Raw genomic sequence first — 18,839 nt, forward strand, 5'->3', positions numbered from 1 at the left:
ACCGCAGGCGTCTTGCCGTTGCTGTCACAAGCGACAGCGTCAATGTCTGGCGACTCGGATGCAGACGGGAAAGCGCTAGAGTTCGATACTAAAAGATCGACATCAGCAGTCTCATCTTCGACTAGGACCGTCGGAGAACCTTTCCATCGCTTTGGTTCTGGAGCATGTATGCTCTCGCAGTCTGCAAAGTCGTCTGCTATTTCACCGGTCTGGAACAACCCTGTTGTGACAAGTTGGGATGGTCTGGACTCTGGTACGACGGTAGAAACCCGCTTGAACCGCTTGAAAACTGGTCTCTTCGCTGGAGTGTGAACTTTCGCAGGATCGCTGCTGTCGCCGTCGACGTCGGTTGCAGGGAGCTGCGGAATGGGCTGCGACTCGATTCTTGATTGTTCGTTGCGCGGGAGCTGGTTCGGTCGCGTAAGCTTGAATGATGGATTGCGTTGCATTTTGGCGCTTGATCGTGGCGAGAGAATTTGACAGCTTTGCACGTTTGGATGTCAAGATTTCAGAGTCGAGTCTACATGCTAAGGGGAAGTTGCTGGATGCCCAGGTCGAGGTAGGTCCGCGATGCATAAAGTAGGAACGAAACTAACAAGGCTTTGGTCACGCCAAACGTCGCGGGCTCCTGCGCTGCCTCAAGTCGATCAAGATGCATAAAGTAGGAACGAAACCAACAAGGCTTTGGTCACGCCAAACGTCGCGGGCTCCTGCGCTGCCTCAAGTCGATCAAGATGCATAAAGTAGGAACGAAACCAACAAGGCTTTGGTCACGCCAAACGTCGCGGGCTCCTGCGCTGCCTCAAGTCGATCAAGATGCATAAAGTAGGAACGAAACCAACAAGGCTTTGGTCACGCCAAACGTCGCGGGCTCCTGCGCTGCCTCAAGTCGATCAAGATGCATAAAGTAGGAACGAAACCAACAAGGCTTTGGTCACGCCAAACGTCGCGGGCTCCTGCGCTGCCTCAAGTCGATCAAGATGCATAAAGTAGGAACGAAACCAACAAGGCTTTGGTTATGTGAAAGGTACGCTTCGCTCTCTAAATCTTCACAACACTGTTGTTGCGCACACACTCTGTCTACATACTGACAATCTGCTGCTCACTACGACGCAGACCACACTCTCGAACGAACAAACGAACGATCAAAACCGCAACAATGTACAACCCGACCGCGCATCTGAACAACAAAAAGCGAAAGGCCGCCGATCAAGCTTTAGCAAGACCACCACGCCCGCGTCGATACACGCCGGAAGAATTCGAATACCTCGACATCGGATTGCCAAGAAGAAGCGATCAGGAAGTCCTTCCCGTTGACCTTGATTCGAACTCAGCAAGGACGCTGATCATGCAAATAGCATCCGTGATTCGGCACCGCCAAAATGAGTTCAGGGCCCACGAGGCGCGAACCAATCTTTCGCCTATGATCCCGAGCAGAAAGCTCCTTGACAAGGTACTCAACGAGAGCCCTGAGGACACAGCTCGGACCTTGGTTGCCTGGATGGCTTCCGACACGGTGGATATACTTGGCCAACCACAATGGACGTGGGACCACTTCGCGAACATCTTTGGCCCATCAGCGTCCGATCTCGGATTGAAGATCCTCTATCTAAAGCTTACCCGATCTCATGGAGAGCTGCCGACTCCATATACCGGAATCGGCACGGCTTCGGGCGGAGGCGGTTCACGTGCGTGGGGCTACGAGCTTGTAATGAGGCGCAAGGTACAGGGCTTGGAGCTTCAGGCATCGCACGCCGGTGAGTACCACATCGAAGAAATGCACAAAGAAGGAGTTGAAGTACTGTTCCGTGTAATAGCAGTGTTTCCAGAGGAAGTCTCCAACTACCAGGTCCAATACTACGAAGGTGTTGTCGTTGACTGGATCGAGTCCGGCAACGACATTGACAACTTGACAAGTACGACATATAAATCGAAGCGGAACTTGGTTCCCAATCGGAATATTAAACCTACTGGAATCAACCACATCCATCCGTGGGCACAATTGAGTGGAGCCTATGCAAGATTCCGTGCCTCGACACCGCGGCTGGCCGGACCGCTGCTGGCCGATGATGACAAAGTAACCAGTGCTAAACAGTTCCTCGAGATCATTCTTGAGGCGCATCGAGAAGCCGACGGCCGCTACTTCTGCTGTGGCAGGCGCAGAGCGGATTTGAACGACAACAGACCTATGCTGAACGCCAGCGCTGTAACCGGTATTAAAGGCCAGTATCCGACTGTACCGATCAAATTTGGCGGTTACGATGTGTTCGTTAAGATACCAAGCTTTCCGGCAGATGCTATCTTCTGCAACAAGTGCTGGCGAAGCTTCAGAACATTCCGCGAGCAACTGAGCGTGTCTGAGATTCGATCGCGCTGTCAAGAGATGGTACGTGACGGGAGCAACTTCAAGGTGTTTTAGAGAACGAAACCGAAGCGATAGATGGACCGAGTCCTTCAGGGCCGAGCCCGCATATTCCAGGGCCGAGCCCAAATTGGACCGAGTCCAGTCTGCGATGCATGTCGTCGCAGGCCCCCGAGCAAAGGGAGGGCACCTCAACGTTGGTGCTCGGGTGACAACGTGGTCTTTCTCATTGCGAGACGCCACGGCCAAGTCCCTCCCACTTATATCCCAGTCATCATCGACCTGGATCATCGCGATCATGGCACTTCCACGGCGGAGTAACCCGAGTGGAGCGGTCGATGGATCAGTTCGTGTACGAGCATATCATGAGAAGTCTCGTGCTGGTGAGCGCTCCTTTTATTGCGATTCCCAACAGGCAACCACTAACAGTCGCCCAGGTTGTATGACTTGCAAAGAGCGAAGAGTGAAGTGTGACCAGGCCCATCCGATCTGTGGAAATTGCCAAAAAGGACGCAGAGAATGTGCATATGCTTCGGCTGGCAATGCCCCGACGTTCCGTGGATTTCGCCATGTCGGATTCGAGTCAGGCCATCCACGGAATGCGATCGTTGTCAGCGAGGAGGTCCGCCTGTCGGTGGAATACTTCTGCGTAAAGGGTCTTCCCATTTTACGAAAGTGTCAGCCGTCGCCGCTTTGGGACTATCTGGTTGCTCAACTTCTGGACTCTAGTGGAAGTGTGCGCAGCATTACGGCCGCGTTGGGTGCGCAGCAGCGAATTGTGGAGCGACAGGGAGGTGACGACCAGCCGAGCGACAGCATGCTACAGGCTTCTCGCTTATATGCGGGTGCCATTACGAGTCTACGCCGGTCGATCGTGGAGAAGGGCGACAATGGTCAGCCTCAAATCCCGCTCGCATGTCTTCTAATGGTCGTGCTCGAATCCATACGAGGATCTCCAGCCAACTTGCTGGTCCACTTGCAGTCCGGCTTGCACATCATGCGTGCGCTGCAAGCAAGTCCGTCGAGCGAGAGTCGGGAGGTTGCTCGTCTGCTTCGCAAGTACGCCGTGGACGCCACTGTGTTTGATGCCCTCGCGCCGACTACTCAAGCGATTCAGATGTTGATGGCCGAGCAAATAGACACTGGTGTTGCCAGCAACCCGCTTGCTCAGGTCGTGCAACTCGTGTCCGATCTCCTCCAGTCGCTGATGCTAGGTGCTCGAGACGCATTCAATCACCCCGAGAACCGTCCAACTTCTTTAAATCCGCTTGAGTCTCTACGGCCGCAGCAGCAAAGTATCGAGCTGGCCATCAACACCCGACTGGCAACGACGGAAAGCTGGAACGCGGTCAGTCTGGCTGCGTATGGATTCGCCAAAGCACAATGTCTCCTGGTGAAGATCTACATCGACTGTGCGTGGACTGGCCGGCAGTGCGACTATGATGCTGCCCTGGACATCTTCCGCAAGATCATTGACATCGAGGAGACATCGCTCCGGCTGTTGCATTCTATCAAGTCAGAATCAGACACAGAAACCACTGAGGCTCCTGCGGCTTTTTCTGTTGGACTCTCAGCACAGTTGACTATAATGCTAGTAACAAAAGAGTGCCGGGACGCCGAGCTGCGGAGGCGTGGTTTGAGTCTCCTGGATCGATGTCCACGGTACGATGGTGTCCGAGATACTACTCTGATCAGGGCGATCTGCAACACAATCATCAAGCACGAGGAGACGGCTGCTGGAGGTCCGGGTAACTACATTTCTGAGCATTGCCGTGTGCACCACTACCGTGTCGTCGGAGACGGTCAGGGACCTGGCGGATGGAAATCTGTTCAGCTTTCAAGGCGGCCTGTTGAAGGCGGGGCGCTCGTGGTGTACGACGTGCCGCTCGAAGTGGGCTAAGTTGGCAGTGGAGAACTCTCACGAGAGGTCGCTGCAACACGATGCACGCTTGCACCAGCATAGGGAACAAGTCCCGACCAGCGGAGGCGCCTTGAAAACATGGATATGATCGCGATTCATATCAGATGCTTCTCGACGGGCGTGAGGAGAATACAATCCCGACCTTTGCCAGAATGCCTGTCCGGACCACGAAAGAGTCCATGGTAGATGGCTTACAGCGCCGAGATGACGGCCAAATTATGCATTTGGACTGCAACATATCGACCTTCGCTGGCCTGTTGCGAGCAACAACAGCTGTTGTTCACGCTTGATCACGGCAGAGGTATGCACAAAGACTGGTCACTGCGAGCGATACAATCGTGCCGTTCGAATTGTATCGTTCTCTGTCACCAACGTTGATTGAGCACTTGATATCGACAAGATTAGAGCTTGTCGTGAGCTTGAACGAGGTGGCAAACGCAGCTTCCTATTCAGGAAGTGCTTCGAACCGCGCACTGACAATAATACGAATGCACGGGTCGAAGTGAATGACACCCTCGGCAAACAGTCGGACAGCTGCACTCGTTCTGCGATCTCATTGGATGGGAAGCAGTTCACGCTAAGAATGGTTTCTGCGCAAGGCGATGTCGTGCTTGAACCATTATTAATCTACCGCTAATATTAAGGTTGTACATAAACGACGCTTTGCCGACGCCTTCGGATCTCGACTATCCTCGCAACAACCTCGGAGAACAGTGTAACTGATTCGACAGAATTGTCGAGACTCGAAAGGACAATGTCTCAACCAAAGCAGCTACATCTCACGGCGTTCATGCGGCCTGTGAGTCTGCACACAGGTGCTTGGAGAATGCCCGGAAGGTAAGTTCAATGTTTCCAACCATATACGAGGACCACAATCCTAATAACAACTCAATAGTTTCCCAGACGCAAACTTCAACCTAGCTCACCTGAAATATTTCATCCAGAAACTCGAAGCCGCAAAGTTCGACGCCTTCTTCATGGCCGACCACCTGGCAGTCCTCAACATGCCAACAGAAGCTCTCAAACGATCCCACACAACAACCTCGTTCGAACCATTCACTCTCCTCTCCGCTCTCAGCCAATGTACATCCCGCATCGGACTAGCAGCCACAGCCTCAACGACCTACGACTCCCCCTACCACGTCGCCCGCCGCTTCGCCTCGCTAGACCACATCAGCGAAGGTCGAGCAGCGTGGAACATCGTCACGACCGGCAACCCAGAGTCGAGCAAGAACTTCGGCGAGGAAGAACACATGCAGCACGGCGATCGCTATAAGCGCGCACGGGAGTTCTACGACGTTGTGACTGGTTTGTGGGACTCGTTTGCCGATGACGCGTTTGTGAGGGATGCGGAGAGTGGCATGTATCTTGATCCGGAGAAGATGCATGTTCTGGACCATAAGGGCGATGAGTTGAATGTGAGAGGTCCGTTGAATATTGCACGACCTGTGCAGGGTTGGCCTGTTATCGTCCAGGCTGGACAGAGTGAACCTGGCAAGCAACTTGCTGCTGAGACGGCGGAGGCGGTATTCTGTGTGCCGAAAGATCTCGAGGGCGCAAAGGTGCTTTATGCTGATATCAAGGCAAGAGTCAAAGCAGCGGGGAGGAATCCGGACCATTTGAAGCTTCTTCCTGCGGCGATGATCATTATTGGTGATTCTGTTGAAGAGGCACAAGCGAGACGACTTAAGCTGGATAGTTTGGTGCACTATGATAGTGCTATTGCTTCGTTGTCGATAAATTTGGGAACAGACGCATCGAAGTTGAACCCGGATGGACCACTTCCGGATGATCTTCCTGCCACGAATGCCAGTCACACCGCGAGACAATCTGTTGAGAAGCTCGCGAAGGAAGAGGGCTTGACAGTTCGACAATTGGCACAGCGGCTTGGTGGATACTCAGGCCTTGCATTTGTCGGTACTCCGGAGTCCATTGCGGATGATTTTGAACAGTGGCTAAAAGAAGGAGCATGTGATGGCTTCACGATCACGATGCCATACCTCCCTCAAGGGCTGGAGGATATCACAGATCGACTTGTGCCGGAGCTACAGCGAAGAGGACTGTTCCGGAAAGAGTACGAAGGAACGACATTAAGGGACCACCTTGGATTGCCCAGGCCGAGAAATCAGTTCTTCTCATGAGACACTGGCAATCACTACGATTGAGAATGTGTCCATAGGGTGATCAAAAAAACCATTATCATTCATGATGTGCCCTCACTCTAATGCTATATTACCTACTCAATGCAGCCTCGCAGCCATAATAATTGAAACGAATACAAAGCAAACTCAATCAGACCCCAACAACATCCACCTCGGCGGAAGCCATCCCAGCGCCACCAATCGTTCTGTACCACGTCCCCGAACCCTCCCAGCAAGTCCATCGACCATTGGTCTAAGCGCAGAACATAGCAGCGCCAAAGAGCAACAGTCCACTAACTCCAGCCTTGACGGCAGCGCCGGTGTAGACCGGAGCATCATCCCCACCACTAGGAGTAGCAGCCGGTCCAGAACCAGTCGGCGCATCCGTAGCCGGCGCAGTAGCAGCAGGCGCAGTGCCGTTCTTCGGAGGACAAGCACTCTTCGTCGTGACCGGAGCGACAGGCGCATCAGTGGCGGCCGTGTCGGTGCAAGCGGCAGCGGAGCAAGGGATCGTGGTCGTGGTGCCGTTCATCATCGCGGGGACAGAGACGGAAGTCAGAATGGGGTCGACGCTGGCGGAGCCGGAGACGGCGGGGGATGACATGGCGGACATGGCGGATGACATGGATGCCATGCTCGAGGAGGCGGGTCCGTAGCTGAGGGTCAGGACGTCGCCTCCTGCTGTGGCTGGGGCGGAGGTAGCTGGGGCGGCTGCGGAGGTGGGTGGGAAAGAGCCGGAGTAGCTTTCTGGGACTTGGGCAGCGGCGAGGGCGGCGAGGCCGAAGGTGGCGAAGGTGGTGCGCATTTTGATGTTTGGTTTGCTTGATTGATGGGTCGGTGAGTTGAGTTGAGTTGGCGAAGGGGATTGAGGTCGAGTGAGCTGGTCTTGATGGGAAAACTGTAGCGACTGTTGGTGGGCTTGAAAGGCGCTTGATGTTTGACAACGGAAGAAGGTTGGACAAGACAGGTGAAAGATCTGTATAAAGAGTTTAGCCGTGCGCGTGGACGGAGGAGTGCTTGTTGTCCATTCCTGCACGTTTCACATTCCTCTCCTCGCGCGATTACTCCTGGCTGAAGTCCAGACACTGTGCCTTGAAAGCCCGGGCCTCGCAGTGTTGTCCTGCTGTTCAACGAGCTATTGCGGACGCATGTTTATTCAATGTTTCTCCTCTTGCAAAATGTTGGAGCTCGTAAGTGCGTAGAATGCTGCTGTGATTTTGATCCAGAAAGCTGGCTGTTTTCGGTGACGCATTCCACAACCACTTTCGCAGGCCTAGCAAGGGATGTGAGTCTGGCCCCTTTCGACTGTGATTGTGGTGATACACGGATGAACGTCTGCTCTTTTGTTCAAGTTCGTTCCTGCTTGATGATCTTGTCCTTTCGAAGAAGCTTGAGTGGATGTCATCGCTGTCGTATCTAGGGTATCTCAATCAGAATATTCACATAATATACATACTCAATATACTGAGCTTGCTCTGAGGCCCTTACTCAACTGCCTACGATCTCCTCTCCATCCTCAATCTTAACGTCCTGTTTCAACTCCTCCCTCTCCCTCGCCTTCATCCTCAAATACATCGCCATGGCCGCTCCCGCCGCGATCCCACCCAAATGACCCGGATGATCTACCCCCTTCATCGGCATGAATCTAGCCGAAACCACCTCAGCCGTCGCCGCAAAAGCCAAAAACACCCAAGCCGAAATCGGCACCTCATAGCCCGCGACTTTCACCGTCCCATTCGGTCGAAGTAAGCAACTTGCGGCTACAACGCCGAAGACTGCGCCGGACGAGCCGAAAATGTAGGAGGCCCAATTCTTGCGCAGGACGTTGGTGGCTAGACTAGCGTAGCCGCCGACTGTGCCTGAGGCGAGGTAGATTGCTAGGAAGGTGCCCCGGCCAACGTCCTCGTGGAGGAGGAGGCCGAAGAGCCAGAGTGGGACGAGGTTGACGACCAAGTGGCGGAGAGTGTCGTGGCGGAAACCGGCGCCGAGGATGCTAACTGCCCAGGGGTAGGCTGGGACGATGGTGAGGTATTTGCTGTATGTTCGCCATAAAGGTGGGACGCGATTGAGGACGAAGCCAGCTACCAGGACTCCTGTCAGAGCCCAGAGTGTCGCTGCAGATGGTGGAGAGTCGGGCATGAGCCGAGCAGATTTCGGGGGAGGCGTGTAATTCTCGTGGAGGTAGAAGCAGCCTGCGAGGATCGCAAGCAAGAACAGGAAGGGAGGCACGAGGCGCCTTGATGTGCTGAGCTCTGGTGCTTTCTCCGTCTTGAGAATCTGTGCGTCCTCTTCGTATTGCTTGACCCATGCTTTCCGCTCGTATGGCTGAAGCCACGCTTTCTTCGTAGGCTGGTGGATGGCGACACCTTGATCGTCTCTGGCAACGACAAGGTGATTCGCAGTCGGCTGTACGCCAGCGCCAAGCTCAAGCGGTCCTCTTGTCCTGTGGATAGCCGCAGTCTCCTCGCGAAGTTCGGCGGCCACCTTCTCTGCCTGCTCTCGTTTGGCACGAGCTTCATTCGCCTCTCGCACGGTCTGAAACACACTCCTCCCACTCTTTTCCCGTCCATATTCCGTGCCTTGCTTCTCCTCTTCTGCCTCTTCGATGTATTCCTGCTCTTCGCCCGAAGCTTCCTCCTCTGGCAACGGCTTGTAAATCCCCAGCTTTACCGCACGATCTTGTATCTCCTTCGCCGCCTTCTTCGACTCTTCTTCCGCCCACAGCGCACCCAAGGCAGCCTCGTCTACATCTGGAATCAGACTGCGGACGTACAACAGTCCTCTCAATGCTTGCGCACGACTGACGCCGCTTTCCCTCGGGAAATCCAGTCCTGTATCGATCAATGCTCCAGACATTCTTCGCCAGTGCATGACGCTCAGTATATAATTGCCAGTGTCAACGTCCACATCCTCCGCATCGAAGATCTCGTTGATATCGGCCTGGCTTCGCTCTCCGGCTGGTATCGGCATTCCACCTGCTGGGTCGTAGTCCCGCCATGTCAACTCTTCTTCGCCTGTCGTTCCTGCCAATCCTTCTGTATATGCCACGACGGTCGGTGCTGGCTCTAATCTGGACTCATTGGCTGGGTTTGCTGCTTTCGGGGCATTGGAAGGTGTCGCTCGTAGATTTCGTTTCCGGGCACCGGCGTAAGAAGACGTAGAGAATGCTCTGCCTGTAGACTGCAGGTCTCCATTCAATCCAGCCTTTACCCTCCACTGTTTCGCAGAAGACAAAGCTGTCTGCTTGGCGCAGCTCGTCGTCCTCGAATAGCCATTGAACAGATGTAAAAGTGGTTGTGATCGTGTTTGGCGGGCGGCGCACGGCGCTCGGACTGCTATCGATGTCCAGACATTGCTCATTGCGATACTGAGTCTCGAGCGGGAGACTGGGTGAAAAGGAAGAGATGGGAGGATCAATGCCGTCGCATCGATGATGTTTCGACTTTCACTTGAACCTCGCGCCAAGACTGCGGAGCTTCCGGCGTTGTTCGGGGGTGCTCGAGCTCTATCACATGTCAAACCAAACATTGAGGTCTTTTTGGACAACAGGGACCTTCACTCGAAAGGAAAGTGCAAAGATCTCCACAGAAGCCTGCAGACCCATCACATCTACACCAAATCACCACACAACCCGTCCTTCCCGCCCATTTCACCCACCACAATGCCATCCTCCGAACCAACAACAACCTCAACCCCCATCCCAGCCGACCTCTTCGCCCTCGCCCTCCACGACCTCCCCCTCGACAGCGTGCACGCCAAATCCGCCGAACTCCGCAACTCTCTCGCTCACCTCTTGGAGTCGAACATCCAACTGCGCCCTTTCGCGGCCGCAGGCGACGCCGACTGCGTGGAAGCGATTGCAGAGAACGAGGTCGTGATGAAGCGGTTTGAGGAGAGGATTGCGCTATGTCGGGCGGAGGTGGAGAGGAGGATGGGTGGGAGTGGGCATGGGTTGGATGATGATGCGGTGAAGGTGAATGGGGATAAGGTCAATGGGGTTGTAGAGAGTGGGGATGATGAGAGGGCAGCCGCGGAGGTTCCTGCGCAGAGTGGACGGTTGACGGATGAGGAGTTGAGAAGGAGGTTAGAGGCAAGGATGGTGGAGGACAACGCTGAGGAGGATGATGACGGCGTGCATCTATGAGGCGGATCGAACACGGGACAGACGATGGATGAACCCCAGCTACAGCCTAGCTGCTGGCCAAACGAAAGTCCAGCTCTCAGACTGGCACGACGGAGCCCTGGCTATGCTCACGAGGCATCATGCGGCATGAAAGCTCGACAGTCTCCACACGAGTCAGCACCGCACGATCACGCAAAACATTTGCTGCCCGCGATTATCGCAGTAGCGCTAGGATGGCAGCTTCAAGGCATTCGAGCGAGTGGCATGTCGAATTAGGCAGGCACCTTAGCTGGCCGCGATATCACACGATGCAACGACTTCATACGAACATGGAACGATGCAGATGAAGGCGAATGGGAAGCGAACGGGAAGCGCATTAGTACGCTTCAGACTCTAGATGGCTACACGCATAGTGGTATGAGGACGGTTCAGAGGTTGAATCTGGTGGTAGCCGCAGGTCCTGCTTCTTCACGTCTTAGGCTCTCGTTTCTGCCAGGTCTGTACCATCTGAGCTGCCCTATAGCTAAGCGGCGTGGCTGATCGTCTACATGCTCAGCCGTAGACGCCGACTACTGTGGTTTCGATGGTAGCCCTTCACCCGCTCTCCTCATCGCCGCGCATCGTCGAGACAGCGCCGGCTGGTGTCTTACCTCGACTGAGATCGTGCTCAAACTTCTTTCTCTCCATCAACTCAAACTCCTCAAATCCAACGGCACCGAACTCCCCCTCCCAGCTCGATACCTTTTCGGCGCGCCCGAAAATTCCCTCGGCTTAGGCAACTGGTTGTCGCCCTGGAACTTCCACCTTGAATCCTGCACCACGAACCTCGAACCTACCGAAGTCCTCGCCGCCGAACCTGGAAGTGATGACACGCCAGCACTGTCTGCTCGACTCCTCCCATTCGTCAAAGTATAGCTCGATGCATCGCCCATCATACTGTTGAGGCGAGAGTTCGGAGCGCTGCCGCCGGAGCTGGAATGTGGAATGCCGTTGCTTGTGGATGCGCTATTCCGGGATACGGGTGGCGGAGGAGGAGGAAGAGTGGCTGTACGGCTTGCGGGCGGCGGAGGAGGCGGAGGCGGTGCGCCATGGCTGGTCGCTGGCCGTGCTGGAGCAGTGGAGGGCGGAGGTGGAGGTCGAGAGAGATTGAGACTGGATTGTGCTGGACCTGGAGGTGGAGGTGGTGGAGGAGCTGCTGGCGTGGGAGAGCGGTTCTGACCAAATGCATTGCGGGCTGCGAGAGCGGCTAGATTTGGTTCTTTGTTGGGACCCGATGGTGGAGGCAAAGGAGGTGCTGGTGGCGGACCATTCTTGTCGTGTCGGTAGGGATCGTATTCGTCATCATCGTCGTTCACACTGCTTATTCGTGATTGGAGGGGTGATGGAGCGGGTGGTGCGCCAGGAGGTGAGGGTGCAGGTCGGGATAGCGGCGCAGGCGGAGGTTTTGGTGCCGTGCCAGGTAATGGTGGAGGAGGCGGTGCTGAAGGTGGTGCGGCGCCTGACGGTCGTGGAGGAGGCGTTGAAGGAGGAATCAGGCTGACAACAGAAGGGGATGACATGCCTGAAGGTTTTCGACCTGTCGGAGGAGGCATGGGAGGCTTCTTGCCAATCGGAGGTGGAGGCTTTGGCTTCGAGCTTATCCCTTGTAATGTTGAGTGGGAGGATGATGGTCGTAGGTTATTCCTCAATGCTGCGATGGATGGAGCTGCGGGTGCGGCTGAAGGAGGTAGAGGTGGAGGTGCAGCCCCAGGTCGCGGCGGAGGACCGCCATTGGGTCTTGAAGGTGTTGCAGGAGGACTCGGCGCCGCGGGTGTGTTGCGAGAATTCGTCTCGGGATCCGAATCGTACATGTTGACACCTCCCGCGCTCTTCTTCAATTTTGGCATTCCTCCGGCGAATAATCCGCCCAATTGTGGTGCTGCCTCCATTCCATTTGAAGATGAGCCTGTTGGAGGAAGATCGCTGTTGCTCCTAGCTCTGTTCGCTCCTCCTCCTGACGGTCTCAATCCTCCTGGTATCGGTGGTGCTCCGGCCGCTGGTGGGCCTCCCGAGTCCTTTCCCTTGTCGATGATCGGTGCTGATCGATCGTTGACTTGTGTGACTTTCTTTAGCCGTGCTCCTGATTGAATGTCGCCCAATAGTGCGCCCTGTTATCACGTTTCGTCAGAACTACTCTTCTCTGCTTGTTGCCAGCCTATCGTTCAACGTACTCGTCCTTTCGCGACGTTCGTAGGCGGTCGTGCAGGAACATTGCCGGGCGGTGGGGGTGGTGGAGGCGGTGGACCTGGTCCGATCAGTGTGTGCCTTCTGTGCATTGTCAGGAAGATCTCATACCTCCAAAACCTGCTGGCGGCGGCGGAGGCGGAGGAGGAGGTGGTGGTGCAGGCATTCTGGAGCCTGTCCCGTTGTGCTGCCCTGCTGTACTTGTGCGACTCTTCCGCTCCGTGGGTGTCGGGTGACGCGGAGATCGTGGAATTCACAGTAAGCGTTCGTTTACATGTGACGAAGTAGGAGAGAAGGCGTTCGAGGAGATATCGTGGAGGTTTTGTGGTATTGATCAAAAGTACGAATGCGCTTCAATCGAAGGATGATGTCGTCCGGGCCTCAAGGTTGTCCAGCTCGCCTCAGCCACGCGTTCGGATCGTCAGCCACATTTGCATCCGACGAAGAGCCAGACGATTTGAACTTCACATTCACTGACACCAACATCCTCCCTCACATCTCGCACAACCTCGAGCGTCATGGAGCTCCGACGAGTTACTGTCTGCCAGGACTGTCTGTCAATCCTGCGACAACCTCGATACACCGCCCGCATCTTCTCCGCGACAACCCAATGGACTGCGACGAGAAATTCGGTGACCAGTACCAACAAGAGACGAACGCAGTACAGCCCACAACATGCACGGCTCCTGCAGATACGTCGGGTGGCGACAGAGATATACACCACGCCGAAATCAACACCAGCGGCACGGCGTGGCACTCGCGATCTCCAGTCCATGCACGCCCGTGTTCAAGAGCTGTGTTCATCAGTGTTGAAACCCGAAGATGGACAGCTGCCGTCGGAACAGCGTGTGCTCTACGTTCTCGAGCAGCTGGAATCACTCGTAAGAGCTGCACTCGACGATCATGTAGCAGGAGGAATCGAGAGCCCCAAAGTCTCCCCATCTGCTCAGCAACAACAAACCGCTGCCTCTGCTCTCCTAGGCAGCGTCAATACCCGCCAGTCTCCAGCGTCCATGACCCGCGTCTCGCTTCTCACCCATATCAGTGCTCGTGCTGAAGAGATTGCCCGCGATCCGAGTGTGTTCCTTACAGCAGCGATTCTCAAAGCCTATGTTGAGCTCCAATCTCTCCTCCATCAACCGTCCTCATTCCCGGATATCTTCAACCTCTACGCCAATAAACCCATCCCATCATTATCCAACGGCAACCTCGCATTCTCTCCTTCCTCTCCCAACAAAGTCTCGGCCGCAATCGACCCCAACACAGCCAACCTCGCCCTGGCATCCGCCACCTCTGCCCACGACCTCGGCCTCGCCATCGACATCATAACCACAAGCTTCTGCACAAAAGCTTTCAAACGCGCTAAATTCCTCCGCCGCGCCGCCTTGCCGATGTTTGGCCTCGGCATCGCCCCAATTGCAGCCTACAGTCTCTCCAATTCCTATTCCAACTGGCAACAAACCATGGACGCGCAAATGGCAACGCATATCGCGTTCGCGGGGATCATGACGTATGTCAGTGCGGTGAGCATGGTGGGCTATGTGGCGGTCACGACGGCAAACGACCAGATGGATCGGGTGACGTGGGCTCAGGGCGTGCCGCTTTGGGAGAGATGGGTGCGGGAGGAGGAGAGGGCGGCGATCGATAGTGTGGCGCAGGCTTGGGGGTTTACGGAGGCGGAGAAGAGGGGTGATGAGGAGGGAGAGGAGTGGGATGCGTTGCGGGAGTGGGTGGGTGTCAGGGGTATGGTGTTGGACAAGGTCAGTTTGATGGAGGGGATGGAGTGATTGAGGGAGGGAGAGCGAAGAGATCGAATGGATTGTATCGTCGTAAATACCCAAATGCAGGAGCGTTGCACACCCGACTGCTGTGAGAGCAGCATGTCCAAAGGTAAGTCTGTACCCTTTTCCCATTCGTCTGTCTAGCATCGGTTCTCCTTATTCGACCTCGCCTGAACGAGGAATCTCTTTCGCCGCATGTGGCACCGCAAGAGGCGAAGTACTGGCACAACAAGACTCAGTCCTGGAAAGTTCTCTTCGGCGAAGGTGAGTTGGCTCATTTCTGCTGCTGCCCGTGCAACACTGAGCGAGGCTCTATCGAGCGTCAGGGCGCGGAGTCACATGCACTTGTCTCACTTTCCGCTCCCGCTCCGTGCAGACGCCAAGCATGTCGTTTGTCGTCGCCGGCGCACCAAGATCAAAACTTTTCCGCTTTATCAGCTTTCGACTTGCTTTCCATCAACATCACAACTCTCTCTCTCCTCTCTCCTTGTTCGGCACCACCACGACTATCGACACGACAACACAACAATCATCGACGACAGAAAGCTACCAGAGGTCTCGCACACATGTGCGAGGCAAGACATACTGACACCACATCACAGATCTATCTCCCTTCAACAAGCAGCACCTGTCAAGAACCACCGCTTCACGCGCGGTCGCTGCCACTTCCTACTCTCTCTCCACGCAGAGCACAGCTGTCACAAGACCTTCAACAAGTCGGCACACAGCCTGACCAGCTCAATCGCCACATGGGCAGCAAGAACCTCATCGGACGTTCACCGCTCGAGACAACTTCATCACCGGCACTTCGAAGCCATGTTGACAGCCGTCTTCGACTTCCCGATGAGATGGTCCTGCTCCGGCGGCTCTTCACCTCCACGCGACAACGGCGACACAGACCGCACGTCGAGATCAAGACGTAGCGGCTGCCTCCGCCTTACCCGCCGTCTGCTTTCAGCGGCGTGGCCCTTCGAAAATCTGCCCAACTTCGAGACGCAGCGACAATGCCACTCGCTTCGCGCGCTGCTCTGACTCGAGTCCTTTACCGCCATATCATCACCATTGCGCGCTGCCTGGCCGCTATCAAAACATCACCGCATTGCGGAAACAACCAAACTCTCAACTCCGAGACGCAGCGGTAACGCAGCTCCAGCTCGAGGTTCATTGCCGCCATGAGAACATCCCGCATTGACGGGCAAAACACAACCCTCAAAGTCGACACGCAGCGTCATCTCCCACACGCCTCACGCGCTGCTGTGGCTCGAGTTCTTTACCACCATATCACCACCAGCTGGCCTCGCACTAGCAATTTTCTTACAATCTTGTCAACAGCACATTGAGACGCAGCGACCACTTCACTCGCGCGGCTCCAGCTCAAGCTCTTCTTCGGGACATCACCACCACTCTGCAACACTGCCCTCGCCACAATGAAGCTCCAGCACTGTGACCCAATCGACATCAAGCAGACTTTCTCTCCTGCTCATGCACTGCTCGACACTGGCTTCATACGCTACGGCGTACACTGTTCCCACCCCATCTTGGGTGCTGACTCTACTCTCCCATGCATCATCTGGTGTTAAACATATCTCAATGTCACATGCGACATTCTATGGATTCTGGATTCGGACGTTCCTCGTTCAAGACGAATCACTGGCCTTCGTGTGCTACGCGATACTCGTTTTCGACTTCCCGTTTCCTTCTATGGAAACGATCCCGACATCAACACTCGACGCTACGGCGTACATAATCCCACGCCCCTTGGGTGCGAGACTCATCAGTCGTTCCGGCGCTTCATTGACCACTCTGGATGCTCACCGTTCAAGACGAATGAGCAGAATAACGGTGCCACACCAATTCGCCAATTCGCCTTCGACTTCCCGCTGAGATCCTTGACCACAGCTCGACCATGAGTAAAAGACGCTACGGCGCACTGTCCCGCCCCCTTGGGCGTGGTGGCTTGATAACTGCACCTCCTGTCAAGACCACAGCAAGACTGTCCGCAACACTTCTTGGATTTCCGGATGACAACCGTTCAAGACGAGTCGGCGGCGCACACTGCCACGACACTCTTCGTCTTCGACTTCCCTCAAACCAAATTTGGAAGCCCTCGACAATGATCTTGTGCCACGGTAATACCCTACCATTGCAGCCATTGTGTTGCGTTTTTGTCACCACAACAGCCTTGCGTTGTTTTATTTCACACAAGAGCCCCCGGGTTGCGACTTTCCGCATATCCTTGCCCAATCCCCGACAATGCGATCACGCACACATCGCTCTGGACTTTGCTCCATGCCGGAAGCCAGCATGAAGATTCTGCGAATCTCATCATTGCATGCCATCGGACCTTTCGAGCCAATCTCCAACAATGGCAACATACTCACTTACCGCACTACCCTTTGACGAGCGGTTCGCCATGAGTTTCGACTCTGTCGTATGCATACGACACTCGGGCTTCAGCCCATAGTCGGTTGTGGCCCTTTCGAACCACCTTGTTCCATTGAGACAACACGACGCCCGCCCTTCCGCTTGATAGGCGGCCTATCGATGCAGAACCACACCTCGGTGTACCCCTGATCCGGTGGCTTACCGCCGTTTCGTCTTTGGAATCCACGTCTCTCAACAAGACAAGGCACAAACTGCTCCGACGCTTGACGAGCAGCCAGTTGATGAGGACACACACCTCGGTGTGCCCCTGATTGGGACACTTACGTCCCTTTCGTCTCTGAAAAACTCTCGTCTCTCAACAGGACGAAACCCTCATTGCTTTTGGGCCTCACAACCCGCCATCGATGAGTGGACACACTTCGGTGTATCCCAGGTTGCGATCCTGAGATGGTCGTGCCTTCTTCGAGTATTTCGTCTCATCGGGACCGCACATTCACCGCTCCTACACTTGACGAGCGACCCAACGATACAGACAGACTTCGGTGTACTCTAGGTTGCGATCCTCAGCTGGTCGTGCCTTCTTTGAATATCCTACTATGCACAATGGCCCTTTTGCTTGACAGCGAGCCGGCGAGGAAGACACAGGCTTCCTTGCACCCTCGGGTTGGGCCCATTGCGGGACCTTCCCTTTCTCAAACTCACGCCTCATCAAGACCAAGCTCCCATCGCTCTGACGCTTGACGGACGACCCAATGATGAAGACCTATACACACTTCAAGCCTCCACAGGACCACATATTCGTCACTTTGCCACCCGATCAGCTTTGCGAAGACAACATCCTGGTTCTGTCATGGACATTTCGAGGCAGTTCCGTTTAGGTGCTCCTCCATTTCCTCTCTTGCGAGCTGCCCATCGCTCAACTTCGAGACGGTACTGTTCAAGTGCCTCTCTATTACCTCTCCATCAACGTCGCTTCAGCGCAACCATTCGGGACAGTGTCCGTTAGATGCTTCCCTATTCTTCTCTATTTGGAACGCTTGCGGCGCTTGACAACTCGGGACCGTGGCGTTTAGTTGCTTCCCTATTTTTCTCTTTCCCGGATCGCAAGGTATGTTGCTTCCCTTCCCTTCTTTGACTTCCTTCACGACGACCTCTGGTGGCTTTCTACAACAATGCTCCCTCAAACACATACTTGATCGATGCTCTGGACGAGGACCTGAGGTATGTATATCCCGTCAAGGATCACTAACGAGCTAGTCATAAAATCCATACGTTTAAACCCATTCGAGCAGATCGTTCAAGCAAGGCAGGCCGCCGGTGAACGAAGTGTAAAGCGCTCGAAAACGGCGGGAATCAGAAGCAGCATTCATATCACATTAAACGGCAGACATTCTTGAAGCGGTCTGCATTCACCCAAACCCCCATGCGAGCATCCATGCATGTTCGACCTGGGTCAGTAATAAGGCTCCCGTGTGCCCTTCAGCCAAACTCACTTCAAGCCACGCCACGCGAGGTGGCGTGCACTAAATGTCAGATCAGATCCGTTCCATCGAATCATAGACGAGACGACTTCAGCAGCGAAGGCAACCACAAAGCTCGTTTGAGTATCTCATCAAAGGATGTGATACGAGTTGAGACCTGGACACGAAGCGATGACTGCCCGGGCAGACACCAAATGCGCAGGGGGAGACGCCAAGGACGGCAGCTGCGAACGACTAGCACACAGCACGTGCAGCATCATCCTTGGATCGTTTAGACCTAGCCGCAGACTCTTCCTGTGCTCGCTAATTCCGTCGAAGCCTTCTTAGCTTTCGTATCGTGGTCCGCCTCTCGCGGCTACAATTCTAAGACACGACCGACGACTGCTGTAACCAGAAGCGCCAGATACACGTTGAAGGTGATT

The 18,839-nt window shown here is 54.9% G+C and overlaps 7 protein-coding genes across 7 annotated transcripts; 4 read left to right on the forward strand and 3 right to left on the reverse strand.

The window, feature by feature from the left end:
• Positions 1-1,159: 1,159 nt before the first annotated feature.
• MYCGRDRAFT_107656 (uncharacterized protein) lies at positions 1,160-4,540 on the forward strand (the record flags this gene model as incomplete). The annotated part of the gene is made up of 4 exons (XM_003856644.1): positions 1,160-1,757; positions 1,818-2,386; positions 2,634-2,745; positions 2,800-4,540. 4 exons carry the CDS (start codon positions 1,160-1,162, stop codon positions 4,260-4,262), a joined length of 2,742 nt encoding a protein of 913 aa, XP_003856692.1.
• Positions 4,541-5,037: 497 nt separating this feature from the next.
• On the forward strand, positions 5,038-6,488 carry MYCGRDRAFT_67267 (uncharacterized protein; the record flags this gene model as incomplete). The annotated part of the gene is made up of 2 exons (XM_003856645.1): positions 5,038-5,120; positions 5,179-6,488. 2 exons carry the CDS (start codon positions 5,038-5,040, stop codon positions 6,422-6,424), a joined length of 1,329 nt encoding a protein of 442 aa, XP_003856693.1.
• A 189-nt stretch (positions 6,489-6,677) lies between these two features.
• MYCGRDRAFT_90056 (uncharacterized protein) lies at positions 6,678-7,229 on the reverse strand (the record flags this gene model as incomplete). The annotated part of the gene is made up of 1 exon (XM_003856950.1): positions 6,678-7,229. The coding sequence occupies one exon, from the start codon at positions 7,227-7,229 to the stop codon at positions 6,678-6,680; it is 552 nt and encodes a 183-aa protein (XP_003856998.1).
• Positions 7,230-7,912: 683 nt separating this feature from the next.
• MYCGRDRAFT_90057 (uncharacterized protein) lies at positions 7,913-9,394 on the reverse strand (the record flags this gene model as incomplete). The annotated part of the gene is made up of 1 exon (XM_003856949.1): positions 7,913-9,394. The coding sequence occupies one exon, from the start codon at positions 9,392-9,394 to the stop codon at positions 7,913-7,915; it is 1,482 nt and encodes a 493-aa protein (XP_003856997.1).
• Positions 9,395-10,112: 718 nt separating this feature from the next.
• MYCGRDRAFT_29629 (uncharacterized protein) lies at positions 10,113-10,343 on the forward strand (the record flags this gene model as incomplete). Its single annotated transcript, XM_003856646.1, has 1 exon — positions 10,113-10,343. A coding segment is annotated over one exon (231 nt), but the record flags the coding sequence as incomplete, so codon positions are not given.
• An 872-nt stretch (positions 10,344-11,215) lies between these two features.
• MYCGRDRAFT_107660 (uncharacterized protein) lies at positions 11,216-12,936 on the reverse strand (the record flags this gene model as incomplete). The annotated part of the gene is made up of 3 exons (XM_003856948.1): positions 11,216-12,694; positions 12,758-12,831; positions 12,882-12,936. 3 exons carry the CDS (start codon positions 12,934-12,936, stop codon positions 11,234-11,236), a joined length of 1,590 nt encoding a protein of 529 aa, XP_003856996.1.
• An 847-nt stretch (positions 12,937-13,783) lies between these two features.
• MYCGRDRAFT_31641 (uncharacterized protein) lies at positions 13,784-14,557 on the forward strand (the record flags this gene model as incomplete). Its single annotated transcript, XM_003856647.1, has 1 exon — positions 13,784-14,557. The coding sequence occupies one exon, from the start codon at positions 13,784-13,786 to the stop codon at positions 14,555-14,557; it is 774 nt and encodes a 257-aa protein (XP_003856695.1).
• Between the last annotated feature and the right edge of the window lie 4,282 nt (positions 14,558-18,839).

The sequence above is a fragment of the Zymoseptoria tritici genome, chromosome 1 (genome assembly GCF_000219625.1).
Source record: "Zymoseptoria tritici IPO323 chromosome 1, whole genome shotgun sequence".
NCBI classification, from domain to species: Eukaryota; Fungi; Ascomycota; class Dothideomycetes; order Mycosphaerellales; family Mycosphaerellaceae; genus Zymoseptoria; species Zymoseptoria tritici.